General features: G+C 43.6%; 1 protein-coding gene across 5 annotated transcripts in view; it reads left to right on the top strand.

Moving 5' to 3' along the window:
- Nucleotides 1-16,880: 16,880 nt before the first annotated feature.
- Nucleotides 16,881-27,693, top strand: part of XPNPEP1 (X-prolyl aminopeptidase 1) — a 111,827-nt gene continuing 101,014 nt past the window's right edge. Inside the window, exons 1-2 of one of the 5 annotated variants that reach the window (XM_032312465.1) lie at nt 16,881-17,034; nt 25,045-25,133. In XM_032312465.1, the coding sequence (XP_032168356.1) occupies nt 17,003-17,034; nt 25,045-25,133 (121 nt within the window). In that variant the 5' untranslated portion in view covers nt 16,881-17,002. The remainder of the gene's footprint in view (nt 17,035-25,044; nt 25,134-27,693) is intronic. The other 4 variants (XM_032312462.1, XM_032312463.1, XM_032312460.1 and 1 more) reach the window with 4 other exon arrangements.

Here is a 27,693-nt window from a genome sequence, read left to right as displayed (position 1 = left end):
AGAATATCTCCTCAGATCTCACTAGCTCAAGCTGGGCCATGTAGTACCTATTCTCAAACCAAAGTTTGGGGCTAAGAGGATGGGGTACACTGGAAAACAAGGACCATTCCTGGCACCATCTTTCCCAGACACACATGGGCTGGAGGTAGGATGGGTGGGTAGGGGTCTTGCCTGAATGGAAATCTATGTATTATCAATGGAAAGAAGGGCAATAAATGCAAAAATGTATCTCATTAGGCTCTGGCTTTTTTTTTTTTTTTTTTTTTTTTTTGGTGGACAGAATGTTATTGCATATTTGTAAATACCCGAGAATCAAACTTCAAGGACAGAACATAAAATTTTAGTTTTGGACTAAAGAGAGAAGGGAAGTGAGGCAGTGGAGGCCGTGACAGGAGACCCCACACTGTAGAGCCTGACTGTGAAGGTCAAGGGAAAGAGGGCATAATTCAGAGAAGAGGGAGAAGGTGATCTTCTTCCTACGAGGAGCTTCCGGAGATGAAGACCTTTTTGTATCAGTCCTTTCATCTGTTGATGCGCTTCTCTCAGGACAGGAAGGGCAAGTGTGGGAGTAGCAGGTGGGGGCGGAGTCCACCACAGCCTGAAGACCCCCAATACTTCCTCCTCCTGGACTAGGTAGGGACACTTGGAACCCCAGGGTGCCCATCTCTAACACACCCAGGTACCCAGGTACCCTCCTGCTCTTCCTTTCGCTCGGCCAGCCCAGAGACATCTTCCAGTGACAATCCAGGCATCCTGGGGGATAGTGGGTACCTCCACTCTTCTCCACCTCCCCCTTCCCCAAAGGAAGGTGCTAGGGACCCTTCAAACTCCACTCAAGGACCTCCCAGATTGCCTAATGTGTACACTACTTGCCACAACATCCACACTCCCCAGATCCTCACTTTCCCTCCTAGCTTCGTCTTGCAACTCAACTTTTGTCTGCTTCAAAATCCCCGACTGACCTGTGGGGACTGCCTTGGGTGGATCTGACGAACATTCTTCAACAGGCTTTAGCCCCTGTATGTCTCCCATCTTCCTGGCTGCATGGACTCAGAGCCCCTTCTCCTTTTCTGAGAGTGCCGTTCCTCATGCCTGTCCCCGTGGCAAACACCCTGGACTGGTGGACAGAGCCTAAGGACACGCTGCAGCGACTGGACCCATATCGAGGTGTCCCCGGCCCACCTCCTCTTCCAAGCCCTACTGTTCAGTCAACACTTCAGAGAGCAAGTCTTCATGAGAGTGTTTCTGCGGCTTGGAGAAGGGAAGATGGTGTTCACAGCTTTTCAGGAGCGCCTCACGGGTAACGCCTCTACCTAGCACCTGTGGCTGGGGCTCCCTCCCCCCTGCCACAGTGGAACCATCTCTGCCCTCTGCCTCGGACCCAGGTGTTTACTGAAAGTGTGAGTCACTTCTGAGGTGCAGGAAATGCAGGAAGGTTCCAGGAAATGCAGGAGGTCTCAGAAGAGGTTAAGCACTTGGCTAGAGCCAAAGCTGCCTTCTTCCGGCTCTAGGTGCTGCCTTCTCTACAGGGGAGCCAGTAGCTTCTTCCCTGGAATCTCACCCCGCCCAACACCACCCCTCCTAGTGGAGCATCAGCTACTTGGGGTTCCAAGTGCTCTTGGCTTTGCATTTTCCTCCTCTCTGTTCTGAGTGACAACTGATTTTAGCAGGAGACCAACCTGCTCTGTGCTCAGCACTGTGAGCCACTAAAGTAGCTTTTTCCTACCTTAACTCCCTCCTATGCTAATGGTCCAGCCCCAAAGGTAAGACTTACACAAATAAAATATTTTGAGAACTTACCAACTCTGTATTTAGTTCTGGGAGAAGGCAAAAAATCAAGGCAATACAGCGAATCAGCACAGTCCAGAGCTATTATCTAATAAGGTAGCCACTAGCAACATGTGGTTATTTAAGTGTAAATTAATTAAAATGGAATGCGATGAAAACTTAGTTTCTGGGTCCTCCTCAACATAGTGGGTACTCTGCAGCCACATGTGGCTAGTGGCCACCATATTGCACAGTGCAAAATTAATATTTTTACTTTGCAGAAAGTTCTACTGGGGAGGGTTGACCTAGAGTGACAGAGGTTGACTTCAGAACAGGCAGGGCTCTGGGTGGGCCTGGAAGGATTGCAGAAGTAGATTGAAGAGGAGGGCACTTCCAGATAGGAGAAACTACAAAACTGTGTTCAGAGGTTGGAATGAAGCAGGCATTTGGGGGCAACTCCGGGAATGAGAGGACTAAGGGATGATCAGAGAACTGACCCAAAAGGGTCATTATAAAAGTTCAATGGGTGATGTTTGAGAAGGGCATGGCATAGTTCATGGCAAAATAAGCGTTACCTATTCATGATGTTATTCCTTATCATAACGTAGCTGTTTGTAGGTTCACTGCCATTATTATTTCTGCTTCTCTCTTAATTAAAAACATTTTTATAGGGACGCCTGGGTGGCTGAGTTGGTTAAGCAGCTGCCTTTGGCTCAGGTCATGATCCCAGCGTCCTGGGATCGAGTCCCACATCGGGCTCCTTGCTTGGCAGGGAGCCTGCTTCTCCCTCTGCCTCTGCCTGCCACTCTGTATGCCTGTGCTCGCTCTCTCTCCCTCTCTCTCTTTCTGACAAATAAATAAAATCTTAAAAAAAAACCAAAAACCACATTTTTATATGATTGATTAATCAATTTTTCCTTAACGATTTAAGGAAAATTTTCTTAAATTTTCCTTACCCCAAGATCTTTCCCCACTCCAAGGTAGTCTCCTGTATTCTCTTCTAAAAGTACTTTTAAGTAAAATGTTAATTGAAGTATAATATGCTTCCAGGAACGTGCATACATTAGAAGAGTACAGCTCCTTGAATTGTGGCCCAGTGGGGCATTGGTTCCTGAGGTCACACATTTCAGCATTGGCAGAGCCAGGTTTTCTAAGAGCCAGGATTCCTTCTCCTTCTAGTTTGTCCTGCTGTTGCTCTGAGCAATCAGCTGGATCCCCTTTACTTTTACTGGGACTGTGACAGTCCCAGCTGCCTCACCCCAAGCACTGCTGTTGTTTTAGGGACTATGAAGCTCCTTGGGGCATTTCACTGTGCAAAGGTCCTGGGGCACAAAGGGAGTTTCCTTGGAGGAGCTGGAAGGTGGGGCTGGAGTCCAGAGACAGGGCCATTGATGAGGTGGAGGGTGGGAGAGGGTCTTACCCAGCATAGCAGCTTCAGGTTTTTCAATTTTTAAAGTCTGTCTGTGGTTGTTAGGCCCCGAGAACTGGTGATCATGACAGACAACAAAATCGTCTTTTTTTTTTTTTTTTTAAGGATTTTATTTATTTATTTGACAGACAGAGATCACAAGTAGTCAGCGAGGCAAGCAGAGAGAGAGGGGGAAGCAGGCTCCCTGCTGAGCAGAGAGCCCGATGCGGGCCCGATCCCAGGACCCCAGGATCATGATCTGAGCCGAAGGCAGAGGTCCTAACCCACTGAGCCACTCAGGCACCCCCAAAATCTTCTTTAGAGCTTTTTAATCTACAACATTTTTTTTACAACTTTTTTTTTTTTTTTTTTTAATTACTTAATACCCACATGATTCCAGTTCTTCCTAATTCCAAAGAAAGGAAGAAAGACCTGATTGGTGATGAGGTCATACAATAGAAACTTTCTGTTTTACTCTCTCTCCACTTAAGAGCTGTTCCTGCTTGGCTCTTACTTCCTTAAGCCACTCTGCTGCTCCTTTGTGCCAGAGCGTGGGGGGAGGGGGTGTGTGTGTGTGTCATGGGGATGGGCTGTTTTTACAGCTGTGTTGAACTCCAACCTGAGAGCGTCCATCCCACTCCTCACACACTCCAGCGACTCCGTTGAGGAGGGAGAGGATGTAAATCATGCCCTCCCCCATGTGTTCCAAACTCATTTGTCTCTGAGCCTCACCCAGGGGCCTCTTAACTTCTCACTGTTAAATAGTGAGCCAAAACTGCCCAGAAAGGTGACTCTTCAGCCTAAGAGTAAGGCCTACCCCTTGGGCCAAGCTCCCCTCCTATGTACAGGTGTGCCTGTTTTTTCAGGATCAGAGCATTGACAAAACCCCAGATTGATAGGGCCACACACTGGGGAGGGCCCCCACCTCTTCCTCTGGGGGATGAAACCGCTTTTCTCATAAGTTCAGTGAACTAGAAGGTCTCCAAGGACTCTAGTTTTGACAGTCGTGATTTTATGAAGATATATAGATATCAGATTTTTTAAATGCACCGTGGGAGTTCACCAGTAATAACAGAGCTAAGGTTTACTGTGTTCTCTCTGGGCTCCAGATACAGGGCAAAGTGCTTCTCGTGTGTTCTTTTGTCTCGTTTCAGATAGCCTTTTGGGTCACCTGTTCTTTTTCCCAATCAGCAATGAGCAATTGATGACGAGAATTGACGTGCTGAGCAGCAGAGCAAATGAGATGGCACTTTCTGGAAACAAGGGAAGCCCAGCTCCTTGCACCTGAAGGGCCCCAGCTCACAAGACCGCACGCTGTTCCCAGCCTTCCTCCCGTGGGGACTTGTGCTCTGAGGCAACACTGTCGTTATTTCTCTTTGAAATGTGTGGGTTCCTACAGCATCTGCTGCTTATTTTGTGAACTTTGGCCAAAAGGAGGTCCTGAAGAGGCCCCACAGCCTCCTCCTCGCCCTACCTTCTCGGCACCCTGGGGCTCCTCTTTTGATCATCTGCCCCCCTGATAAGCCCTCGAACCCTGCAAAGATCTCAGTCGCCCACAAGTATCTGTCTGTCTGGTGTTTGTCTTTCTCTCTATGAACCAGAGCCGTGCAGATTGGAAGCAGTCCTGCAGCATGTCTGGTATTGTCACTGTAACCATCGCTGGCTTATGCACCTTTGCCACAAATGCTTTCACTGCGTAAGTAACTGACCATAAGGCATTTGTGTCATAAAAGAAAAAAAAGAATTGGTTGACACAGTTTAGTTTCATTTCTCTAGATGCAGTACTCCCATTTTTTTTATTATATAAATCTTAACCTTCATAATGGTCTATACAGTGGTGCACTTTTGAACCCACATCTCCCGTAGAACTTTAGAACATCTATGTGGGAATATGCCAAGAGGAAATGCCAGTATGGAAGTTTTTCAAAAGGGATCCTGTGTGGCTCAGCTGGTTAAGCATCTGCTTTTGGCTCAGGTCGTGATCCAGGGTCCTGGGATTGGGGGGGTCTGCTTCTCCCTCTCCTTCGGCACTCCCCCTGCACCAGCTTGTATGCTCACACACTCTCTCTCTCTCAAAAACATAAATAATTTTTTGTTTAAAAGAAGGCTTTCACAATGCGATACAAAGCTCAGTAACAAATATCCATGCTAGTATTTTTTTTTTAATGGTTATTTATTTATTTAGTTATTTGGTAGACAGAGATCACAAGTAGGCAGAGAGGCAGGCAGGGAGAGAGAGGAGGAAGCAGGCTCCCTGCCCAGCAGAGAGTCCAATGTGGGGCTCGATCCCAGGACCCCGGGATCATGACCCGAGCTGAAGGCAGAGGCTTTAACCCACTGAGTCACCCAGGCGCCCCCCCTAGTATTTCTTTTAATAAAGGAAGAAATTTTAGTGGGGAAAAAAAAATGTGATGCTGAATGAAAATATGCATTAGCAAGGAGAAAAATAATATCATAAACAAAAGACTTTGAAGAAAAGTGCATAGGTACAGTCCACAAAATAAAATCAGTTATTTGTGCAGTATTGCGGTGAATCTATACTATATGTTTTGAATATATTCAAGAATTTACATTTTGTAATAGTCTTCTAAATTTTGTTGTTCATTTTTCATGTTTCATTATTTTCTTTTTTTAAGTGAATGTCCCTCTTTTATTTTTCATGGTTTTGTCTTGTATAGCAAAATTGCCTTATGGCCAGTTAGTTAATATGGCAAAAATCCCTGCAGCAAAGATGTTATGGTGAAAGCACCTAGAACCTTCCTGCAGACAGCAAATTTACTAACACCTTACAGATGTCTCAATTACTTGGATTAAGAGTCCCCAGCTCAATACTTCCAGGAACAAGGCAGATAGCATGACACATGAAACCCACTGGCTGGACACCCCTGCTCGACTCCACCGTGTCTGGTTGCAAAGTTTTAGCAAGAACCACAGGCCCAATCTTAACAGATTTTATTTATTTATTTATTTATTTATTTATTTATTTGGCGGTGGGGTGAAATCTCTTCATTTTTCTGTGTTGGCAACTATTTTTTAAAAATCATCATGAGGTGGGGGGCATCTGGGTGGCTCAGTGGGTTAAAGCCTCTGTCTTCAGCTCAGGTCATAGTCCCGGGATCCTGTGATCGAGTCCTGCATCGGGCTCTCTACTCAGGAGAGAGCCTGCTTCCCCTCTTCTCTCTCTGCCTGCGTCTCTGCCTACTTGTGACCTCTGTCAGGTAAATAAATAAAATCTTAAAAAAAAAAAAAAAAGGTCAGCAAAAACATCCCTCCAATATGTTTGACCTGATCAATGAGAACTGGTGTTAAAAAAAAAAATATATATATATATATATATATATTTCATGTGGGATGAGTTAAAATACCTATGGGCCAGACTTAGTCCTTCAGTACCAAACTTACAACCTTTTTTTTTTTTTAAAGATTTTATTTATTAATTTGACAGAGAGAAATCACAAGTAGACGGAGAGGCAGCCAGAGAGAGAGAGAGAGAGGGAAGCAGGCTCTCTCCTGAGTAGAGAGCCCGATGCAGGGACTCGATCTCAGGACTCTGAGATCATGACCTGAGCCGAAGGCAGCGGCTTAACCCACTGAGCCACCCAGGCGCCCCAAACTTACAACCTTTGATGGTAGCTTTCACTTGCATCAGTTTTGTGGTGGAAATTATCCAAGGAATCCCCTAATTCTTCATTTTGCTTCGCGTGTGTATGGATGTAGCCCTTGCTCTTGAAATTATAACCATCTAGGGTTTGCTACGCTGGGTTTGCACAGCTGACTTGAGAGACCGTGGCCTGAAGAACAAGAGGAATAGAGGGGAAGCAGTAGGCCAGTCTTCTGCAGTAACCCGGCTGTGTAGCCTTGCTCATGTGAATCTCTTGGTTTGAACATCCTCATTTATAAAATAAAGGTTTAGATGAAGGGATCCTACCAGTTCCCAAATTCCGTAAATCTATGGCCTTAATATAAGTGATTGAATTAGTACTTCTTTTTTTGTTTGTACCTAAAATAATCTAGACTAGTTACTTAGAGACTCAGGCTTATGGTGCCCTAGGGAAATAAATCTAATTTACTAGAGTATAGGGGAAGTCTGTGGTGTAATTTTTCCTGCCTGTTTCCCTAAAATGAGAGGCTAAGTAAGGGTCTACTATGATGTGCTACCTCAGTTTCCCAGTGACAAAAGTCATTAGAAATTTGATTTAGAAAAAAAAAAAAGAAATTTCATTTGAAATATGGAGCGAGCAGATGGAGGAAGGACAAATATATTGATAAAGAATAATAAGAACCGACCTGGATGTGGAAATATTGGAACTCTTATTCATTGCTGGTGTGCATATAAAATGGTGCAACCACTTTAGAATACAGTTAAACAGTTCTTCAAAATATTAAATATAGAATTACCTTACCATATGACCTAGCAATTCCACTCCAAGGTACAACCCAAGAGCAATGAAAATATATATCTACAAAAAACCTTATACATAAATATTTGCATCATTCTTTACAACAGCCAAAAAGTGGAAATAGCTCGAATGTCCATTGAACATTTTATCTATTTATTTACTTATGACAAAATTATATATGTTCAAGGTATGCAGTGTGATGTTTTGATATATATATATGTTCTGAAATGATTACCACAACTGAACTAATTAACATATCCATTACCTCTCATACTTTTTTTTTGTGGTGAGAACACTTAAAATCTACTCTCTCAGTAAATTTCAAATATATAATACATTATCATTAGCTATATTCACCAAGTTGTACATTAGGTCTCCAGAACTTACTCCTCTTACAACTAACAGTTTGTATCCTTTGATAAATATTACCTCTTCCCCCTTTACTCTCCACCTCCCGCTAGCCTCTGCTAACTACCATTCTGCTCTGTTACTACGAGTTCAGCTTTTTTTTGTTGTTGTTAGAATTCACATATAAGTGAGATCATGAACTGATTGTCTTTCTGTGTCTGGCCTGTTTCACTTAGCACATTGTTCTCCAGGTTCATTCATGTTGTCTCAAATGGATGGTTTCCTTTTCTTTTTCTTTTTTTCTTTTTTTTATATTTTTTTTAATTTATTTTTTAAAGATTTTATTTATTTATTTGACAGAGAGAGATTACAAGTAGGCAGAGAGGCAGGCAGAGAGAGAGAGGAGGAGGCAGGCTCCCTGCCGAGCAGAGAGCCCGATGCGGGACTCGATCCCAGGACCCTGAGATCATGACCTGAGCCGAAGGCAGCTGCTCAACCCACTGAGCCACCCAGGCGCCCGGATGGTTTCCTTTTCTTTAATGCAGAATATATTTCACTGTGTATATATTATCACACTTTCTTTATGCATTATCTGTTGATGGACCCTTAGGTTGTTTCCATGTCTTGACTATCATGAATAACGCTGCAGTGAATATGGGAGTGCAGATATCTTATTAAGATGGTGATTTTTGGATATATCCCCAGAAGTGGGATTGTTGGATCATATGGTAGTTCTATTTTGATGTTTTGAAGAACCTCCATACTATTTTCCATAATAGCTGTGTCATTTTACATTCCCACCAACAATACACAAGGGTTTCCTTCTCTCTACATTCTCCCCAACACTTTTTATTCTTGTCTTTTTGATAATAGCCATTCTAACAGGTGTGGGGTGATATCTCATCATGGTTCTGATTTGCATTTCCCTGATGGTTAGTGACGTTGAGCACCTTTTCATAAACCTGTTGGCTATGTGTATGGCTTCTTTGGGAAAATCCCTATTCAGGTCCTTTGCCCATTTATAAACCGGGTTATTTCTTTTTGCTACTGAATTGCATGAGTTCCTTGTATATCCCAAATATTCATTTGAATGGATAAATTAAGTGTGCATATCCATACAATGGAATACTATTCTGCCATAAAAAGGACTGAGACACTGATACAGGCCACAACATGGATGAACCTTGATAGTATTATGCTAAATGAAAGAAACTGGACACAAAACGTGATGTATTGCATAATTTCATTGATATGGAATGCTCAGAAGAGGAAACCCTACCGAGATAGAAAATAGATTAGTGGCTTTATAAGACCAGGAGGGGGGATGGTGAAGTGAGGAGTGAAGGGTTTTTTTGGGGGGATTAAAAGGTTATGGTGGTGATGGTGGCACAACTCTGTGAATACGTTAAGGCCCACTTACTTGTGTACTTTAAGTGAGTGAATTATATGGTACGTGAATTATATACCAATGCAGCTGTTTAAAAAAAGAATAGTAAGGATAAAAAGGTTTAAATGAATAAAATGTAACCAAAGTTTAATGAGAAACAGAAGAAAAGAATGTTATAGACTAGATTAAGTTACTAATACATATTTTTAGAGCTCTTCATTTTATGCTGAGAAGGGGCTGCTTTTAGCAGGCAAATTATGGTTAGAAGAAGGGAGGTTTAACAATCAGAAATTGTGATTTTTTTTCTTGGCTATGGTCCTCAGCGTGAAATTGTTTTCCTGATATTTTTATGTAGTGTTTTGAAGTTCAGGCAGACTGCTCCTCTGTTTTTTGATTCCATTTGTTTGAGTTTGGCTTGTTTGAGTTAATAATGAGGATGCGTTATGGCAAGGGACACTCATGACATAAGTACCGAGAGGGCTGCCAAAATTCTGCAGACCTTGCCAAGCCCCAGTGAGTTGCCCCCACGCCTTGCAAAATCCAAGTCACTAAACAGGGAGAGTGAAGGACTTGCTAGTTGGTGCTAAGTTTGGGGCATTCTGTGTTTGTGTGCCAGGGGTAAAACATTTCGGCAAGATGTGGTTGATTTAGTTTGGTTGCACAAGGGCAATTTCAGTGGAGTTGGAATCAAGGCCATGCTTTGTCAAATTCTTTAGAAGTCACATACTGGGCTGTCTACAGGGGCCTGGCAGGTAACAGAAGAACCTACATGGTTAAATGGAGGGCTCCCTATCCCACCTTAAGGGAGAAGCCCCTGCTCTGTTCATGCTGCTTGTTGCTGCATAACAAGTGAGGGCCAGTGTTGCAAAACCAATCTTCTGATTTTTCAAAAGAAGCTGAACATAGGGGTTTTTAAATAGCAAACCTTTCCTTTTTTAAATGTTGCTATCTAACTAGAATTTAAAAATGCAACAACCCACGGAATGGGAGAAAATATTTGCAAATCATATGTCTGATGAGGGACTTGCATCTAGAGTATATAATGAATGCTTACAACTCGATACTGAAAAAATAACCCGATTTTAAAATGGGCAAAGGTTCCAAATAGCTATTTCTCCAGTGGAGATATGCAAATGGCCAATAAGCACATGGAAAAAAAGCTCAACATCATTAGCTCTCAAGAAATGCAAATCAAAACCACAAGATACCATTTTATACCTACTATAATGGATGACTAAAATAAAAAAGAGAGATGTCAGCAAGTGTTGATTAGTATGTGAAGAAATTGGAACCCTCAGACATTGCTGGTGGGCATGTACAATGGTGGAGCCACTTTGAAGAACAACTTAGCACTTCCTCAAAAGGTGAAACATAGAGTGACTATATGACTCAACATGTCTATGCCTACGTATATACTCAAGAGAAATGGAAGCGTGTCCATACAAAAACTTGTACATGAATGTTCATAGCTGCATCACTCCCAATATCCCAAAAGTGGAAACAACCCAAATGTCCATCAACTGATGAATGGATGAACATTACTGGGATATTATTTGACAATAAAAAGGAATCAAGTACGTACTACAACATGGATAAACCTTGAAAACATTATGTGAAATGAAAGAGGTCAGCTGCAAAAGACCATATACTATAAGACTACATTTATATGACACAGCCAGAAGAGGCAGATCTATAGGAAGTAGATTAGTGATTGCCTAGAGTAGAAAGGATGGAGGCAAATGGGAAGTAAATGCCAAGGGAAATGGGCGGTAAATGCCAAGGGTGATAAAAATGTTCAAAAAATGGAATATACTAAAAGCCACGGAGTTGCATACTTTAAATGGGTAAATTGTATAGGAAGTGAATTATATCCCCATTAAACTGTTGTGGAAAATAACTATAGCCAGAGCCACACAAAGCATATCTGCCAGGCTGCCAGCTTCAAGTCTTTTGATTAGAACTTGATCAAAGGCATAGCAGGTCTGGAAGAGGCTGGTCAAACCCAAATTCCTAGGAAACCGGAGAAGAGGATGATCTGCCAGTTCTAAAGTCACACGCCTATTTAGTGGCAGAGTCAGGGCCAGAACTTGTCCTTGACCTTTACCTCTAGGCCATGCTGTTTCTATCCAAAGCCCAGATTTCAAGGCAGAGCCAGGAAGGGATTGTGAAAAGTCAACATCAGGAACAGCTGGATATACTCTCATCCTTTCCCCACATTTTCCAAAGGTCTCTTGAAGACTTCTTGAGAAAAGGATAAAATACGGTAAAAAGGAATCCTCCTTAAAGGAAGAGACAGACACAACGCTTCCCTGAGCCTCTTTTCCTGAATCATGGGGAGGTCTGCGTGTTTCAGTCACTTACTCTGTATATTCCTGATTCATTTACACTTAGCTCATCATTATATTGTTTGTGCAAGAACCATTTGATGTCTAAGAAATCCTTTGGGTCTCTTTAAGTTAATTTTTTTTTTTTCATTTGAACCAAAGAACTGAACTTTGCCAAGAGTAAATAGAACTCAGATATCAAAAGGTCTGAGTTCAGTTTTCATTGAATACAAAGGGGGAGTAGATTCTGAGCGGAGCCAAATGCATTCTCCCACCCTTAATTTACAGTCCATTGTTCTGGCAGACTCTACAGTCCCAAAAGTTGGCTTTTCTTCTCCCATTCCTTTCTAGGGTGTAGCCACAAGCCTATCTTTTGGTTAGCTTTACAAAAATAAGGCCATATTGTACCAATTTATGAGAGTCTCCCTCATCATTGGTTCTATAGCGATCAATTTTATTAGAACAAACTGAAATGTTTGAAAAGGTTAAAAGCCTCCTCTAAAGTTGTAATTTTGTTTGATATCCTACAAGGATTTTTATTCTTTCAGTCCTTTCATCTGGGGTTTTATCAAAAGGGATGTTGCTCCCTTTCCCCCATCAATGGTTGAGTGTTGGAGGGCTACTTTGCTTGTGCTGCTCATATTTGGAGAATGAAACAAGTCCTTCATTCTGTCTTTAAAGGAGAAAGGGTCAGAAAAAGGAGTAGTGTTTGGAGCTTTTTAAAAATAACAAAACCAATCTTAAAATAAAGAAGCAGAGCAAAATTAAGATCACCCCAAATTCTGTCACTTCAAGATGATCGTTTAACACTTTGTGGATCATTCTCCTTTTATTTTAAAAATGTATCTATGTTAGTAGAGATATATGTGCATATATAATCATAAAAATGGGATATTACATTGTTTTGTAATCAGCCTTTTCCATTTCTTAGTTCATAACTAATTATCAATATTAATAAAATTATATCTACTTCATGCATAACATTCAGTTGCACAAATGGAATGCAACTTACTTAAATGATTCAGGGAGGAGTCTTTCAAGTGCAAGTGACAGAAAATCCATGTCAAACTGACATAAACACAAAGGGAAATTTTTTGGCTGATATTTGAAAAATCCAGTGGGAGATTTGGTTTCAGGCATGGCAGGATTCAGGGCTCAAATAACATGATGATGTTATGCCCCAATAATGGGTCCGTGATTAAAGGAGCGAGACTGATATACAGCGAAGGTCAAGCAAAGCTTTATTTCGCGCCAAGCATCAAGAATCTAACCAAATGTTCGGGGACGCACCTCTTACAAGAGAGGGCGACCCTTCTTTGTTTCACAGACTAGGTTTTAAGGGCAAAGGCCATGCGGTCGGGTCTGGCCACGCAAAGGTGACCAATGAGATTGTAACATACACAGGAAACTCCACAGTGATGCTAGGTGAACAATTGAATTATAATTTACCGTAGTAGACATTTGAACCAGCCTATTACACCTTGATTAGGATTGGCGCCAAAAAGGCTCCCAAAGGGCAGGGCTCATACTCCTTGGTAACCAGGGAGATAGTATGCATCCCCTCACGATCGGATGTCTTCACCTGGCCTGACCCACCCTTGTATCTGGGCTTTGTTACCTGGAGCAGGTTTCCAGGACTTGTTTTTAAGTGAATCCCTTGGGGGAAGGGGAGCAGGGACAGTTTAACCTTAATGAAAGCCTCTTGCTAAATAGGTCCTTACAATGATGTTTCAGCTTCTCTTCCTTTCCTTTTGCTCTGCCTTCTGCAACTTTGGTGCTGCTCACATGTTGCTAGCAGAGGCAGCAGTTCCAGAAAACATGCATCCAGGTTTTTGCCTGGGAGAGGAGAACAAAGCCCTGTGCCAGCTCTCACCATGTAAACCACGTTGCCCTGGTCCCATAGCAATCTCTGAGTCTTCCCCACAGCTTGTGCCCAGGTCATCAAAGACTCCTGGAATGCAAGTATTTCACCAGAATAACACAGATTGAGAATGAGCTGGGGAGGGAGGGAGGAAAGGAAGGAAAATGGGTGAATATTGTGTGGCCAAAATAAGTCCCACAATTCACACGCTTCAACATGTAGAACTAATTTTGTATTGTTTCCCAGGGTTTTTGTCACAAAGTACCACAAACTAGGTGGTTTGAACAGAAATTTATTTTCTCACAGTTCTGGAAGCTGGAACTCCAAGATCAAGGTGGGTTTGGTCCCTTCTGAGGGTCATGAAAGAGAATCTGTTCCGTGCCCCTCTCCTAGCTTCTGTTCGTATGGTGGCAATGTTTGGCATGTAGATGCATCATTGTGATGTCTGCCTTCATTGTCACATGGTGTTCTGCCTGTGTCCAAGTTTCCCCTTCTTATAAAGATACCAGTCCTATTGGATTAGGGGTCTAGTGCTTCAGTATGACCTCATTTGAGTGATTACATCTACCACGGTTCTATTTCCAAATATGATCAATTACATTTTGAGATACTGGGGGTTGGGGCTTCAAAATATGAATTGTGGGTGTGAGGGGTACAATTCATTCTTTTTACACACTTAATGTTCTGGCTATATCTAAGGCCCATGCAGTCTGGGTTTGAATGTTGAATCTGGCTGCTTCTCTCTGGCCAGGGTCTGGACTACCAGGTTGGATGAGGTGACTTCTAGGGTTCCTTTGTGTTTAAGGGTTTGGGGGCTAGGAATCCATCCCGCTGCCTGAATGTACCCCACAGAGCCCCACCCCTGCCTAGCTTGTGGACTTTGGGCAAGTGACTTAACCTCTGAAAACCTCAGTCTCCTCAACCAGTAAAATGAGCATAACAGTCCTCCACTCCTTGGTAGTTGTGGGCCAGGCACATATCGCTCAGTAAACATTAGTAACTGTTCCACTTCTCCAGACATGTGAGGACTGAAGAGTCAGAAGAGACTGACATAACCCCAGTGTTCTCACCTTTTGTGATAATTTGGCCCAACAATTTCTCTCTGAGTTTGTCCCAGAAGCAGCTTCAGATGGGAAGGGCTGTCTTGTAAGACGGCAAACTGGAATTCAAATCCGGTCCAGGGAACACAAAGTATTCTCTCTGCTAAAGCCAGATGCTGTAAATTCTGAGCAGACTCCTCCTAGGCAGTGTGATTACGAAATACCTGTTTCTTTTGCGTCCCACTTATCCGCCTCTCTGACATTTCCTTTTTTCTCTTACAACTTGATCTTTCCCACCATCTATCAGATGTGGGCTGGAACCAGTCATTTTATTTACAATCTCCTTCTTTTTTGGCTCTATAAATCTGGGGACATGAAACAGCCGTCTGCTGCTTTCCAAGGCGCCACATCTTTTCGTTCTTTCAGACTTTTTCTATGGGGCCTAATTTAGCTTATCTAAATGCTTATTGAATAACAACCAGAACATCACGTTCTGGCAGGTGACAGGACCTATTTGATAAGGTGTCTCAAGGCCTTCACCAAGGTCAAAGCAAGAAATGTAGATCACCTTTAAAAACGTGGTTACTTTCACTTAGCAAATATTTCCTAAGTGCTGACTCTGTGCCAGGTGCTGTTCTAAGCACCAGAATCCCTTAGCCTTGAGAACTGCACATTCTAGGGGCATTCATTCACGCAGAAAATATGCAGTGAGAACCTACCACATGGCAGGAATTGTTCATCATTAAACAGCAGAGACATAATCCTTGCACTGATGGCTATTGTGTGTGTTCGTGCGTGCGTGCGTATGTGTGTGTGCATGAGGGGATAGAATATAATACAATACAAGTAAATTTTTATCATAGTAAAAGGTGATAAGCACTATGGAAAAAAATACAGCAGGGTAAGGGGGATTAGGATTGGTGGCAAGGTTGTATTTTAAACAAGGTGGTCAGAGAAGGTCTGCAACAGGTCCCTGCATCAGGTTCCCTGGTCAGCTGGGAGTCTGTTTCTCCCTCTGACCCTCTCCTTGCTCATTCTCACTCTCAAATCAATATATATTCTTTTAAAGATTTTATTTATTTATCTGACAGAGAGAAATCACAGGTAAGCAGAGAGGCAGGCAGAGAGAGGAGGAAGCAGGCTCCTCGCGGAGCGGAGAGCCCGATGTAGGGCTCGATCCCAGGACCCTGGGATCAGTACCTGAGCCGAAGGCAGAGGCTTTAACCCACTGAACCACCCAGCCCCCCCCCCCTTTTTTTTTTAAGAGAGAAGATGATATGTGAGCAAAGTCTCACAGGCAAGTTGAGAGAAAGGTGAGGAAGAGAGCCCTAATATTTGGAGAAAGAGCAAGTCCAAAGGCCCTGGGGCATGAGTGTGCCTAGTTTTCTCAAGACTAGAAAGGAGGCTAGTTTTCGCTGGAGCAGAGTGAGCAAGGTGAGAATAGAAGGAAGTGAAGTTTGGGGCAGATCAAATAGAGCTTTTGGCTTGCGTGACCTGAGGAACCATCAGAAAGTGCTAAGCTGGGTAGCAACATGATCTCAGACTTCGAAGGATAGACCTGGCTGCAGTGTTCAGGCTAGACCGTGCAGGTGTGGGTGGCAGTAGGGAGGCCAGTAAAATCAATCACACAAGTGTGCCAGACCAGAGCAGGGACTGGAGGGGTGGTGAGACGCCTCGGATTAGGGATTTATTTTCAAAACAGGTCAACAGGATCTGACTGGCGGGGTGGAAGGGTTGGGGAGTGGGGTGGGTGGGGGGTGTTTGAGCGAAGAGGGCAGGGATGGCTTCAAGATTTTGGCCTGAGCATCCTGAAAGAATGGAGTAGCCACTGGCTGAGATGGCCAAGACTGGTGGAGCAGTTCTGTTTTGTTTTCATGCTTGGTTCAGACATGTGAAGTCTGAAGAGCCTGTTAGCTCTCCGTGTGGAGTGGCCAGCTGGATTTGGACGTTGCCTGGGGAAGTGATTTTGGGGGACATCTCTGAAGCCTCAGAAAGTGAGACCCTGCTGGAGTACTGTCAGAACTGGCTTTGTCTCTCTCCTCTCTGCCCTCTTCAAGGTCGGAGCCTCCCTGGAGGGCAGCTCTTCGCGCCACAGCCCGTTCAGCCGGCCAAGTTCCTCTTTTTTCTCTTTGGGGAACAGGAGAAAAATCAGCAGATATGACGGGCCGTGGTATGGCCTCCACTCCTTAACTCGCTGCGGGGGGGAAACAGGCAAAGCCTCCTGGGGTGGAAACGCAGACCCGCCTCCTGTTTCCCGCCTCCCTGACTACACGCCCGGAGCTCCGGGCTGGCGGGCGGGGCCTGCGGGTGGGCGGGGCCGCGGCGCGAGCGCACGCCACAGAAGGGGGCGTGGCCGCCCGGCTCGCGCGCGTGCAGTGTGCACGCCGGCCTCGCTCCTTCCTGCTCTTCCTAGGGTGATCAGCTGGTCTGCGCTCCCCTGACGTGGGCCGGGGCACGTCACCGCCGAATGGCAGCCTCCAGAAAGGCACCGCGAGTAAGGTGAGGGACTCTGCCGGGGAGCCGGCTTCTGGGCTGTGCGCGATCCCCGGGGCCCGGACGCGCATTTTGCACCCCGGAGGGCAGGAACCAGAAGGGGAGAAGCCGCAGGCGGCCCAGCATAGTCCGGAGAGGGCCCCGGCTTGCGGGAGCCCCCTGAGCGGGAGCAGGGGGAGGGGACCACTGCAGCCGGGCAAGTTCAGGTTCGTTTCAGGAGGGCCGCGGGCACCCTCGGGCAGCCGGATCCCGGTCCCCGAAGGTGTGTGCCCGCGGAGCTGCGGCGCTCAGCCCGCGGGGCGGTGTCCGTGTCCCACCTCTCCCCCTGGCCTGGCAGGAAGGCCCCCGCTGTTGCAGGAAGTTGGCCCCTCTGGGCGCCTCCGGGTGTCCGGGGAAGTGGGCGAGCCCCTGCCCTTGCCCCTCTTCCCGCGGAATATAATCTTCAGATTTACAGCCCTGACAATACACCAGCAGTTCGCCTTATTGATCTACCATCGCCAGGAAGATTGGCACCCGCGGGCCCATCCCCACCCACATGGTTTCAGAGGCTGTGTGAGGGAATACTTTGGCATAATCTCTCCAAGATCCCACCAGTAACCTGTCCTGGGCTCTCCCTGGGGACCGGGGGCTGGGAACGGTAATCCCCTCGTCTCAGACACATTTCGGTTTATACTCCCGCCACAGCTGGGCTGTACTTCTGACAAAGTGGGAGACTGAGAAATGTTTGGAGATCACAAAGACGGGAAGCCAGAATCCTTGGCGATCCACACGGGATTGGGGTCAGTCTTGCTCAGGCCAGTTGAGACTTGAGTGAATACACCTGGAAGCATGGCCGGGCTCACTTTCTGAACACAGACCGTGGCTTGTAGTTGTGATTGTGAGTGGACAGATCGCAAGCTGACCTTGACCGGGCCTTGGCCTTGCCATGTCATGTTGGGGATGAGTAGAGAAGGAGGGATGAGTAGAGGACCAGGCCTATCTTGTGGAAGGATGTGGGGAGGTGTGCCAAACCTGGTGTGGGAGGAGTTGCCCTATATTAACTGCGCACAGTGGGGTTAGGTAGGTGGCTAATGATGAATTAGGTCCTAGGCACATAAGTGGCTGCGAGGACCAAAATTAAAATTAGATTTATAGAATCACAACATTTCGAGGGCAGAAGGGTCTTTCAGCATCAGCTGGTAGAGCCTCCTTACCACACACGGAAGGCAATTGAGAGGCCGAGAAGGGCTGTTTGCCCTAGGCCCTTTCCCTAGTGGCAAAATTTAAGAGCTACTCAGTGTAAACATGAGAATTTCTTGCGGTTCGGGTAAAACTGACTTAGGTAAAAAAGGGTTGAGCTGGCTTCTAGTGCAACTGAGTACAGGAGACCAACACTGGCATCAGACTTGGCCTCTTTTTTGCATCTCTTGGCTCTGATTTCTTAAGTATTGGCTTCCTTCTCAGGCAGACTTTCCTTCTGGAAGTATGACCATTCTATGCTGGCAGCCCCAGCAGAAATAGAGCCCTCTTTCCTAACGGTTGGAGCACCAGTCCCAGATCTGATTTCCAATGGGCTGACTTGACCTTATGTTTATTCCTGAACCAGTCATGGCCACAGGAATAGATTACCCAGGCCTGGGTCCCAGAACTTGGTGGGTGAGGGGATGAGATTCATCCCTACTCTGTGGACTGAAAATGGAGACAAGACAGTCTCAGATGGAAACCATTGTGCTTTGACCAAAAGAGGGAGGGGTAGACTTTGGGTGAGAAAAGACTGCATTTCTCACTACCGCACCCTAAAACTTGTTTCAGTATACCCCTATCTGAACTGAGGTGTGATTGAGCAACTGGGTCCTTGTTTTGTCCCATCCGAGTGATAGACCTGTAGGATTCTCATGGACCAGGGTAAGGCGATGATAAGCACAACCCTGCTGGGATTTCTATAAAAAGAGAGAGAAAGAGGTACCCTACCCATCTTGTGCAAAGATTGAACAAGAAGTTCTTCACATGCTTCTTTCCCTAGACCCACTTCCTGACATCATGACGTTGAGAAGGTGTAGGCTGAGGAAGTCCTGGGAATGGGAAGAGAACTGCTGGCAGTTGGGAGGCCTGGACTGTGGTTCTAGACCAGCTCTGTCACCAGCTAGCTCTGAGGTTTCCAACAAGTTGTTTGATCTCTGTTTCTGTTTTTTTGTCTAGAGGAGGGAGCTGAGTTGGATGGTCCCTGAGGTACATTGTAGCTCTAACATTTAAATGATAACCCTTAAAAAAAAAAGAAAAAGAAAAAATGGTAACCTTTCTTCAACTGAGCCTGAGAAGGTATCTGTTCAAGGATCCTGGATTCTGCAGAGGCCAGGGTAGGACAGGAGCAGAACAACTGTAATGTGTACCTGTTTCATGGCCCCTTTGAGGCTGATGGGAAGGTAGAGGTAGTTATGCTTAGGGAGAGAGTTTGAATTCAAATTCTCCCATGAGCATCCTGTGTCAGACCTGATTTCTTGTCTTTGCGCTTGTGTATGGCCTGTGGTACGTTATCTTTGTTCTCTTAAAAAGTGAATGAGTAGAGCTACTTGTGAATAATGTCCCTCCAGCTCTCTTGCCTGTGTCCCAGTTAGTCACTGGGACCAGTGAACTCCGAATGTGTAGAGAAACTGACTTCCTTGGCTCACCGTCTTGTCAATGGGTATATGAAGTCAAGGGAAATCAGGTGATCTCTGTCCAAAAAAAAAAAAAAAAGGTTTCTTACTTTGTAAAATATTATAACAGCTTTATTGAGATGTAATTCATGTACCACACAGTTCACCTTTTAAAAACATACATTTCAGTGGCTTTTAGAATATTCACTAGAGTTGTACAACCATCAGGACTGTCAGTTTAAAACATCTTTATCCCCCTGCCAAGAGGAAACCCTGTACACGTTAGCGGGCAGTCCTCATTTCCCCCAGCTTCACTTAGCTCTAGGCAGTGGCCGGTTAGTTTCTGTCTCTATGGATTTGCCTCTTCTGGACATTGTGTACAGATTCATACAAAATATGGTTTTCTGTGACTGGCTTTTTTCACTTAGCATAAAATGTTTTCAAACTTCACTGTGTTGTAGCATGTTATCATTACTTGATTCCTTTTTAATTGCCAAGTAATATTCCATTGCATGGATAGACCACTTATTTTTCCATTCATCAGTTGATGGACATTTGGGTTGTTTCTACTTTATGGATATTTCGAATATGCTATGAACATTTGTATACAAGTTTTTATGTGGACTTAGATTTTTCAGTTTCCCATAGCTAGTGGAATTACTGAGTATGGGATAATTCTTTATTTAATGTTTTGAGGAATACTGGACTGTTTTCCAAAGTCGCTACACCATTTTATATTCCCACCAGCATTGTTTGAGGGTTCCAGTTTTTCCACATCCTTACCCATACTTGTTACTGTCTTTTTTTATTATAACTTTCCTATTGCATGTGAAATTATATCTCATTATGGTTTTGATTTGCATTTCCCTAATGGATAAAGATGTTTAAAGTTTTTTCATGTGCTCATTGGCCATTTGTATATCTTCTTTGGAGAAATGTCTAGTCAGAAATGTCTATTCAGGGGCGCCTAGGTGGCTCAGTGGGTTAAAGCCTCTGCTTTTGGCTCTGGTCATGATCCCAGGGGCCTGGGGATCAAGCCCCATGTCAGGCTCTTTGCTTAGTGGGGAGCCTGCTTCCTCCTTTCTCTCTCTGCCTGCCTCTCTGCCTACTTGTGATCTCTGTTTGTCAAATAAATAAACAAAATCTCAAAAAAAAAAGTCTATTCAGATACCCTTGACCATTTTAAAATTGGGTGGTCTTTTTATTGTTGAGTTGTAGTAGTTCTTTATATACTCTGGATGTTAGACTCTTATCAGATATGAGTTGCAAGTGTTTTGACTCATTTTTTGGTTGTCTTTTCACTTTTTTGATGGTATCCTTTGAAGTACAGAAGTCTTTAATGAAATCCATCGTATCGCTTTTCTTTGGTTGCTTATGCTTTTGGCATCATATCTAAGGAATCATTGCCCACTCCAACATCAGGCAGATTTATGTCTGTTCTTCTAAGAAAATGTTTATGTTTATGATCCATTTTGAGTTAATTTTTGTTTATGGCATGTGGATATCTGGTTGTCCCAGCATTATTTGTTGGAAACTATTTATTTTTTTCTCCATTGGATAGTTTTGGCACTGTGGTCAAAAGTTGGCAGTACTCATGAAAGAAACTGAGGGTTCCTGGGGGTTGGGTGGGTAGGGATAGGTTGGCTGGGTTATGGACACTGGGGAGGGTATGTGCTGTGGTGAGTGCTGTGAATTGTATAAGCCTGATGATTCACAGACCTGTACTCCTGGGGCAAATAATACATTATATGTTAATTAAAAATATTTGAGAATAAGTAAAGATAAAAATAAAACACACAAAATTCACAGTAAATGTGAGGTTTATTTCTGAACTTGTTCTGTTTCATTGATCTGTAAGTCTGTCTTTATGCCAATATCACACTGTCTTGATTACTGTAGTTTAATTAGTTTTGACACCAGGGAGGATGAATCCTCCAGCTTTGTTCTTTTTCAAGATTGATTTGGCTGTTCTGGATTCTATTTTCATAAGAATTGAGGATCTGCTTCTCAATTTCTGCACATACAAGCTAGCTGAAATTTGATAGGGGTTGCCTCTAGATTATTTTGGGGAGTATTGCCATTTTAACAATATTGAGTCTTCTTCTTCTTTTTTTTTTTTTTTTAAAGATTTATTTATTTGACAGACAGAGATCACAAGTAGGCAGAGAGGCAGGCAGAGAGAGAAAGAGGGAAGCAGTCTCCATGCTGAGCAGAGAGCCCGATGTAGGGCTCGATCCCAGGACTCTGAGATCATGACCTGAGCTGAAGGCAGCGGCTTAACCCACTGAGCCATCCAGGTGCCCCAATATTGAGTCTTCTAATCCATGAACATGAAATGTCTTTCCATTTATGTAGGTCTTCTTAAACTTTCAACAGTGGTGTGTCATTTTCAGAGTATAAGTTTTGCATCTATTTTAAATTTATTCCTAGGTATTTACTCTTTTAGTGCTGTTGTAAGTGAACTTTTCTTTTTTTTAAAAATTAATTAATTAATTAATTAAAAAATTTTTTTTTAAAGATTTTATTTATTTATTTGACAGAGATCACAAGTAGGCAGAGAGGCAGGCAGAGAGGGAGGGGGAAGCAGGCTCAGGCCTGATGTGGGGCTGGATCCCAGGACCCTGGGATCATGACCTGAGCTGAAGGCAGAGGCTTTAACCCACTGAGCCACCCAGGCACCCTCTTTAGGATTTTCTATATTGAAGATAATGTCCTTTGCAAGTAGAGATAATTTTCCTTCTTTTCTAATCTAGGTGCATCCTCCAGTACAATGTTGACTGAAGTAGTAAGATTGGACATCTCTGTCTTGTTCTTGGTCTTAGGGGGAGAACATTTGGCCTTTTAACATTAAAGATGATGCTAGCTTGGGGATTTTTGTAGTATTCTTGATCAGTTTGAGGAATTTCTCTTCTTCCGATTTACGGAGTACTTTTATCGTGGAGAAGTGTTGGATTTTGTCAAAATGCTTTTTCTCTGTTGAGGTGGTCATGTAGTTTTTATTTTTTATTCTATTGATAATTTTTATTACATTAATTTTTTTTAAAGGTTTTATTTATTTATTTGACAGAGAGAGAGAGATCACAAGTAGGCAGAGAGGCAAGCAGAGAGAGAGGGGGGAAGCAGGCCGCTCGCAGAGCAGAGAGCCCGATGCGGTGCTCGATCCCAGGACCCCAGGATCATGACCTGAGTCGAAGCAGAGGCTTCAACCCACTGAGCCACCCAGGCGCCCCTACATTAATTTTTGTATGTTGAACCAATCTTGCTTCCCTGGGATAAATCCTATTTGGTGATGGAGTATGATTTTTTTTTTTTTTTTAAGATTTTACCCATTTATTTGTCAGAGAGAGAGAGAGAGAGAGAAAGAAAGAGCAGCAGGCGGGGGGGAAGCAGACTCCGCACTGAGCAGGGAGCCTGATGCAGGACTTGAACCAAGGATATCCGGGATCATGACCTGACCCAAAAGCAGACGCTTAACCAACAGAGCCACCCAAGTGTCCTGGTGTATGATCCTTTTTTATATGTTACTGGATTCAGTTTTGCTAGTATTTTTTTGAGGACGTTTGCACTTATATTTATAAGAAATACTGATATGTTCTATTTTTTAATGAAAGAATATATGATTCCCTCAATAAAGAACATTCCATTCGGTCCAACAAAATTAAATTCTCTGTCTGGGAACCAACCTGGAGTGATTAGTGAAAATCTCTGGTCTTTCTGGTTCTCTATGTGGTAGACTGACCTAATGTGGGCTCTTCTCCCTCTACTAACACATAAAAATGTGGTAAATATAATAAAGTTACTTTTAAGTTCATAGCTGAGTAAAATCCAAACCCTTTGTATCACCTATTAAAGGCTTCTTGTTGCCTCTCTGATCTTGTTTCCTAACCACGTATATGTCTTTTCCGGCCAGCATGTGCAACCACACTGGCCTCTTTGCTTTCTCTGATGTGTACCAGGCATACTTCTGCCTTAGGGCCTTTGCACTTAAAATTCCCCTTTTCTAGAACATTCTTTTCTTAGACATTCACATGGCTTGATTCCTCACTTTTTTAAAGGACTCTATCTAGAACATCATCTGTTAGCAAAGAGACCTTGCCTGGCAACCCCATATAAAATCACCTTTCACCTTACCTCTCTGACACTCTTCCCTTTGCCCTGCTTTACTTTTCTTCATAGAACACATTCTCCCTGACAGACCATATTCTTGTTTTTGATCTGTTGGAGGTTAAACTGGATCCTTCTCTTTTCAGCATCCTCTGGCCCCTACCCCCCACCCTTGTATACCTCCTGAGATCAGAGATGCGGTCTGTTTTGTTCACTGTTATGTCTAGAGTATGTTATGTCTAGGCCTGGATTATAGAAGAGTCTCGATGAATATTTGTTGACTGAATGGACTTGAAAGAAAAGAAATCCTCAGGTGCTAGAAATTTAGGCGAACTTAAAGCTTGAGTGGTAGCTGGTATGCTGATCCTGGGGGGGTTATCACACTCAGAGGCCTTCATACCTGGGGTCCATGGCAACATACTATCCCTGTATGGGGATGGGAGAGTTGTGGGTAAATCTGTCTAAGAAAGTAAGGTGGAAATTAGTTTTATAAGCAAACAACAGGGACAGTAGTGTTTGTGTAATCTAGGACATGTGTAATTTTCTTTTCTTTCTTTCTTTTTTTTTTTTTTTTTTAAGATTTTATTTATTTATTTATTTGAGGGAGAGAACATGAGAGGGGTGAGGGTCAGAGGGAGAAGCGGCCTCCCTGCAGAGCAGGGAGGCCGATGTAGCACTCGATCCTGGGACTCCAGGATCATGACCTGAGCCGAAGGCAGTCACCTAACCAACTGAGCCACCCAGGTGCCCCCTGAAGATAAGCTCTTAATAAAAGATTACAAAACATGTAAGGAATAACTTACTGAGGGGAAGCCAGCAGACCCAGTGAACTTGAAGATTTTGACCTTCTAATGGAAATTCTAAAATAAGGGCCCCAAATAATTAAAGCTAAGAGAGGAATGGAAATCATAGTAAAAGAATGGGACACCATGAGGGAAGAGCAGGCAGTTTAAAAAGAACCAAGTAGAATTTATACATGTGAAAAACACAGTTACTGCAAATAAAGTCTTTTTAGACTGTTAGGAGATTAGACATAAAGTCTTTTTCGACTAGTTAGGAGATTAGACAAGAGAATTCAAGAATTCGAGGTTAGATCTGAGAAGGTTTGCCTTCCATGGTGCTGCTCTAGCTGCAAGTTTTATCTGAGACTTTTACTTATTTCGTTATGATACCAGGGTTAGAGTCCTTCTGAGTCATGAAGGAAAACTGCTAAGTCAAGTAGATATCCTCTCTAACTAAGCCTTGCCACGTTTCCTATGGTCAAAGTCTGCAATATCCTGTTCTTTCTCTTCTTAAGGGCGAATCACCAGGATTTTCAGCTGAAAAATTTAAGAATAATTGAGCCTAACGAGGTGACACACTCAGGAGACCCAGGTGTGGAAAGAGGTAATATTGTGCTTATTAATTAGATGTAATGTCTCAGAAGAATTTTAGGTCCCTGTACCCCAATCCCAAGTTGGGAGAAAAGAGAGGGTAAAGGATTAAAAATTCCTCGTGGCTGGGACTAAGGGGGCGTATATCTGGAAATTAAAAGCATTTTGTCCTTTGGGTTCTGGGTAGTTGGTTACTGTTTATGTATTTACCACTTACTTAAGGTAGTAAATTACAGGATTATAATTTTTGTATGTCCTACTTTGGGATTGGGCAGTGGTGGTGGAGGAGGAGAGATAGGTTCTTATTGAAAATGCCCTATTCTAGGGTCTGGGGGCACCTGGGTGGCTCAGTCATTTAAGTTTCCCACTTTTGATTTCGGCTCAGGTCACGATCTCAGGCTTGTCAGATCAAGCCCAGCATCAGACTCTGGGCTTAAGAGTCTCTTCCCCACTGTGCACACCCCACCACACCCCACCAAAAGCCCAATTCTAGTTTTCCCCATCTCTGATGTAAACTTTTAGTGGTTACCTTAGAGGTTGGCTTTCAGTTTTTGTTGTAAAATTTTGAAAAGAGAAAAGTTTATAGTATACTACTCTGCTGTATCAGTTATGCATTCAGGAAAATCTTTTCAGGAAAAATTTCTGGAACCATGTTCTCTTCTCAGAACTGGTTAGTTGTATTGTATGGGTTGCTAGAAACCTGAATTCTGAAAAGTGGTAAAGTATTCTATTTCTATCCCTCGGAAACTAGTGCTTTTCTCTGGGCCGCCCAGGAAAACCAGAGCACTTCCTTTTAGTCGATTGAAAAAATTGATTACCTGAAGTTCATCAACCATGACTGTTCTCTTTTTGGCAGAGCAATGCTATAACTGCTTGCAATTAGGTCCCTTTTCTTTAAAAATATAGATAAATATATCCAACATATTTTGGGTGGTATTTGGGAGGAGAAGAAGATGGAAGAAAGAAGGGGAAAAAAAATAAGGGAAGGTAAATAGTGACAATTATCAAATGTAGAGTTCAGAAGAACTTCTCTTTAGTTTGTCTGAGGAAAGAAGGTTGCAGGGAGCATCAGTTTTCTGGGTTGCAGATCCCAACTAGAAACCGGAGCCCACTTGTTTTGATTCCATTGCTCTTCGAATACTTTAAGAGAGCCTCTGGGGGCGCCTGGGTGGCTCAGTGGGTTAAGCCGCTGCCTTCAGCTCAGGTCATGATCTCAGGGTCCTGGGATCAAGTCCCGCATCGGGCTCTCTGCTCAGCAGTGAGCCTGCTTCCCTCTCACTCTCTCTGTCTGCCTCTCTGCCTACTTGTGATCTCTGTCAAATAAATAAATAAAATCTTTAAAAAAAAAAAAAAAGAGCCTCTGTCATGTCCTCTAGGTAATGTGGTAAAATAGAGCATAGACTTGGGAGTTGGATAGATATTGGGTCCTGGTGCTTGATAGTCCTGTTGACTGGGTCAAGTGTTTAACTCTTGTTTCTTTTTCTGTAAAATGGGAATACTGCAGCCTCTCTTGGGAGGGTTATTTTGAGAATTGGCCACCAGTGTATGTAAATCCCTTGGTCCTCGCTCAGCAGTGAGACCAAGAAGCAAACCAGTGCCTGAAAAGCGATTGATGCTGGCGGAGCAGCCTGGCAGCTCTGTGTTTGTTAAGATGGTGAAATTGGAGTAAACCAGCCCCTTCTATTCTTATAATGAGACGTGTAGGAAACCCAGCTGGTGCTGCAGATCCAGATTCAAATGATATTTCTTGAGCTTTTATAATGTACCAGATGCTGTGCATGGTGCTTTCACATGTGTTGTTTCAAGCAGAATTCTCCTGTCCACCTGGTGAGGTAAACACGGTGTGCTTTTCATGTACTTCTAAGCAGAGAAAAGTTGTGTTTATGATAAAGGCTGAAGGTTTCGGAACTTATTTCTGAAAGCAAGCCCACATATGCAAGAGACTTTGAAATGAGTCATTCTCTTTAAAGCACGATTTAAAAATACCTGGCAGCGTTTGGGCTAATGTTACATCATGGACTAGGCTTGTTGCTCTTGGCTTCCTACTTCCCTGCACACCCTGATTAACTCTTGGCTGCTTCTAAATTTCTGAAAGTGTTGGAATGTGGAAAGAGCAGATGCTGTAATACGACGTCGTCTAGTATCCTAGCTCTCCTCTTTCACTGAAGATGCATTACTGTTGATTGTATTGAGCCTGGAAAGATCACGACACGAAGTAGGGACATTGCTCAGCCATCTTTGAGCACGTATATGGAGGTCTTATTCAGGAATGAGGATGACATGTCCCTTTCTTGAGGGGAAGCATTATGTACATGTGTTGCACTATTTATTGCTCTGCTTCCATGGCTAGTTAGTTGTGTATCTAACTCTAGGAATTAAACACACATGACATTTACTATGTGCTAGGCACTGTTTCTAAGTGTGTTGTATATAGTAACCTATTTGATCCTTATAAGACCCACCCCCCCCAACCTGGGCCCAGTCTCTCTGGGTGGCTGCTTTGTCCCCTCCATGCTCGTTGCTCACCCATTCTGTCACTTTCAGGGCTACAACTGCCCCGGCCACATTTGTGC

This window comes from Mustela erminea, chromosome 14, assembly GCF_009829155.1.
Source record: "Mustela erminea isolate mMusErm1 chromosome 14, mMusErm1.Pri, whole genome shotgun sequence".
Taxonomy (NCBI): domain Eukaryota; kingdom Metazoa; phylum Chordata; class Mammalia; order Carnivora; family Mustelidae; genus Mustela; species Mustela erminea.
The sequence above is the reverse complement of the archived record's forward strand: the minus strand, read 5'-3'. Positions and strand labels throughout refer to the sequence as shown.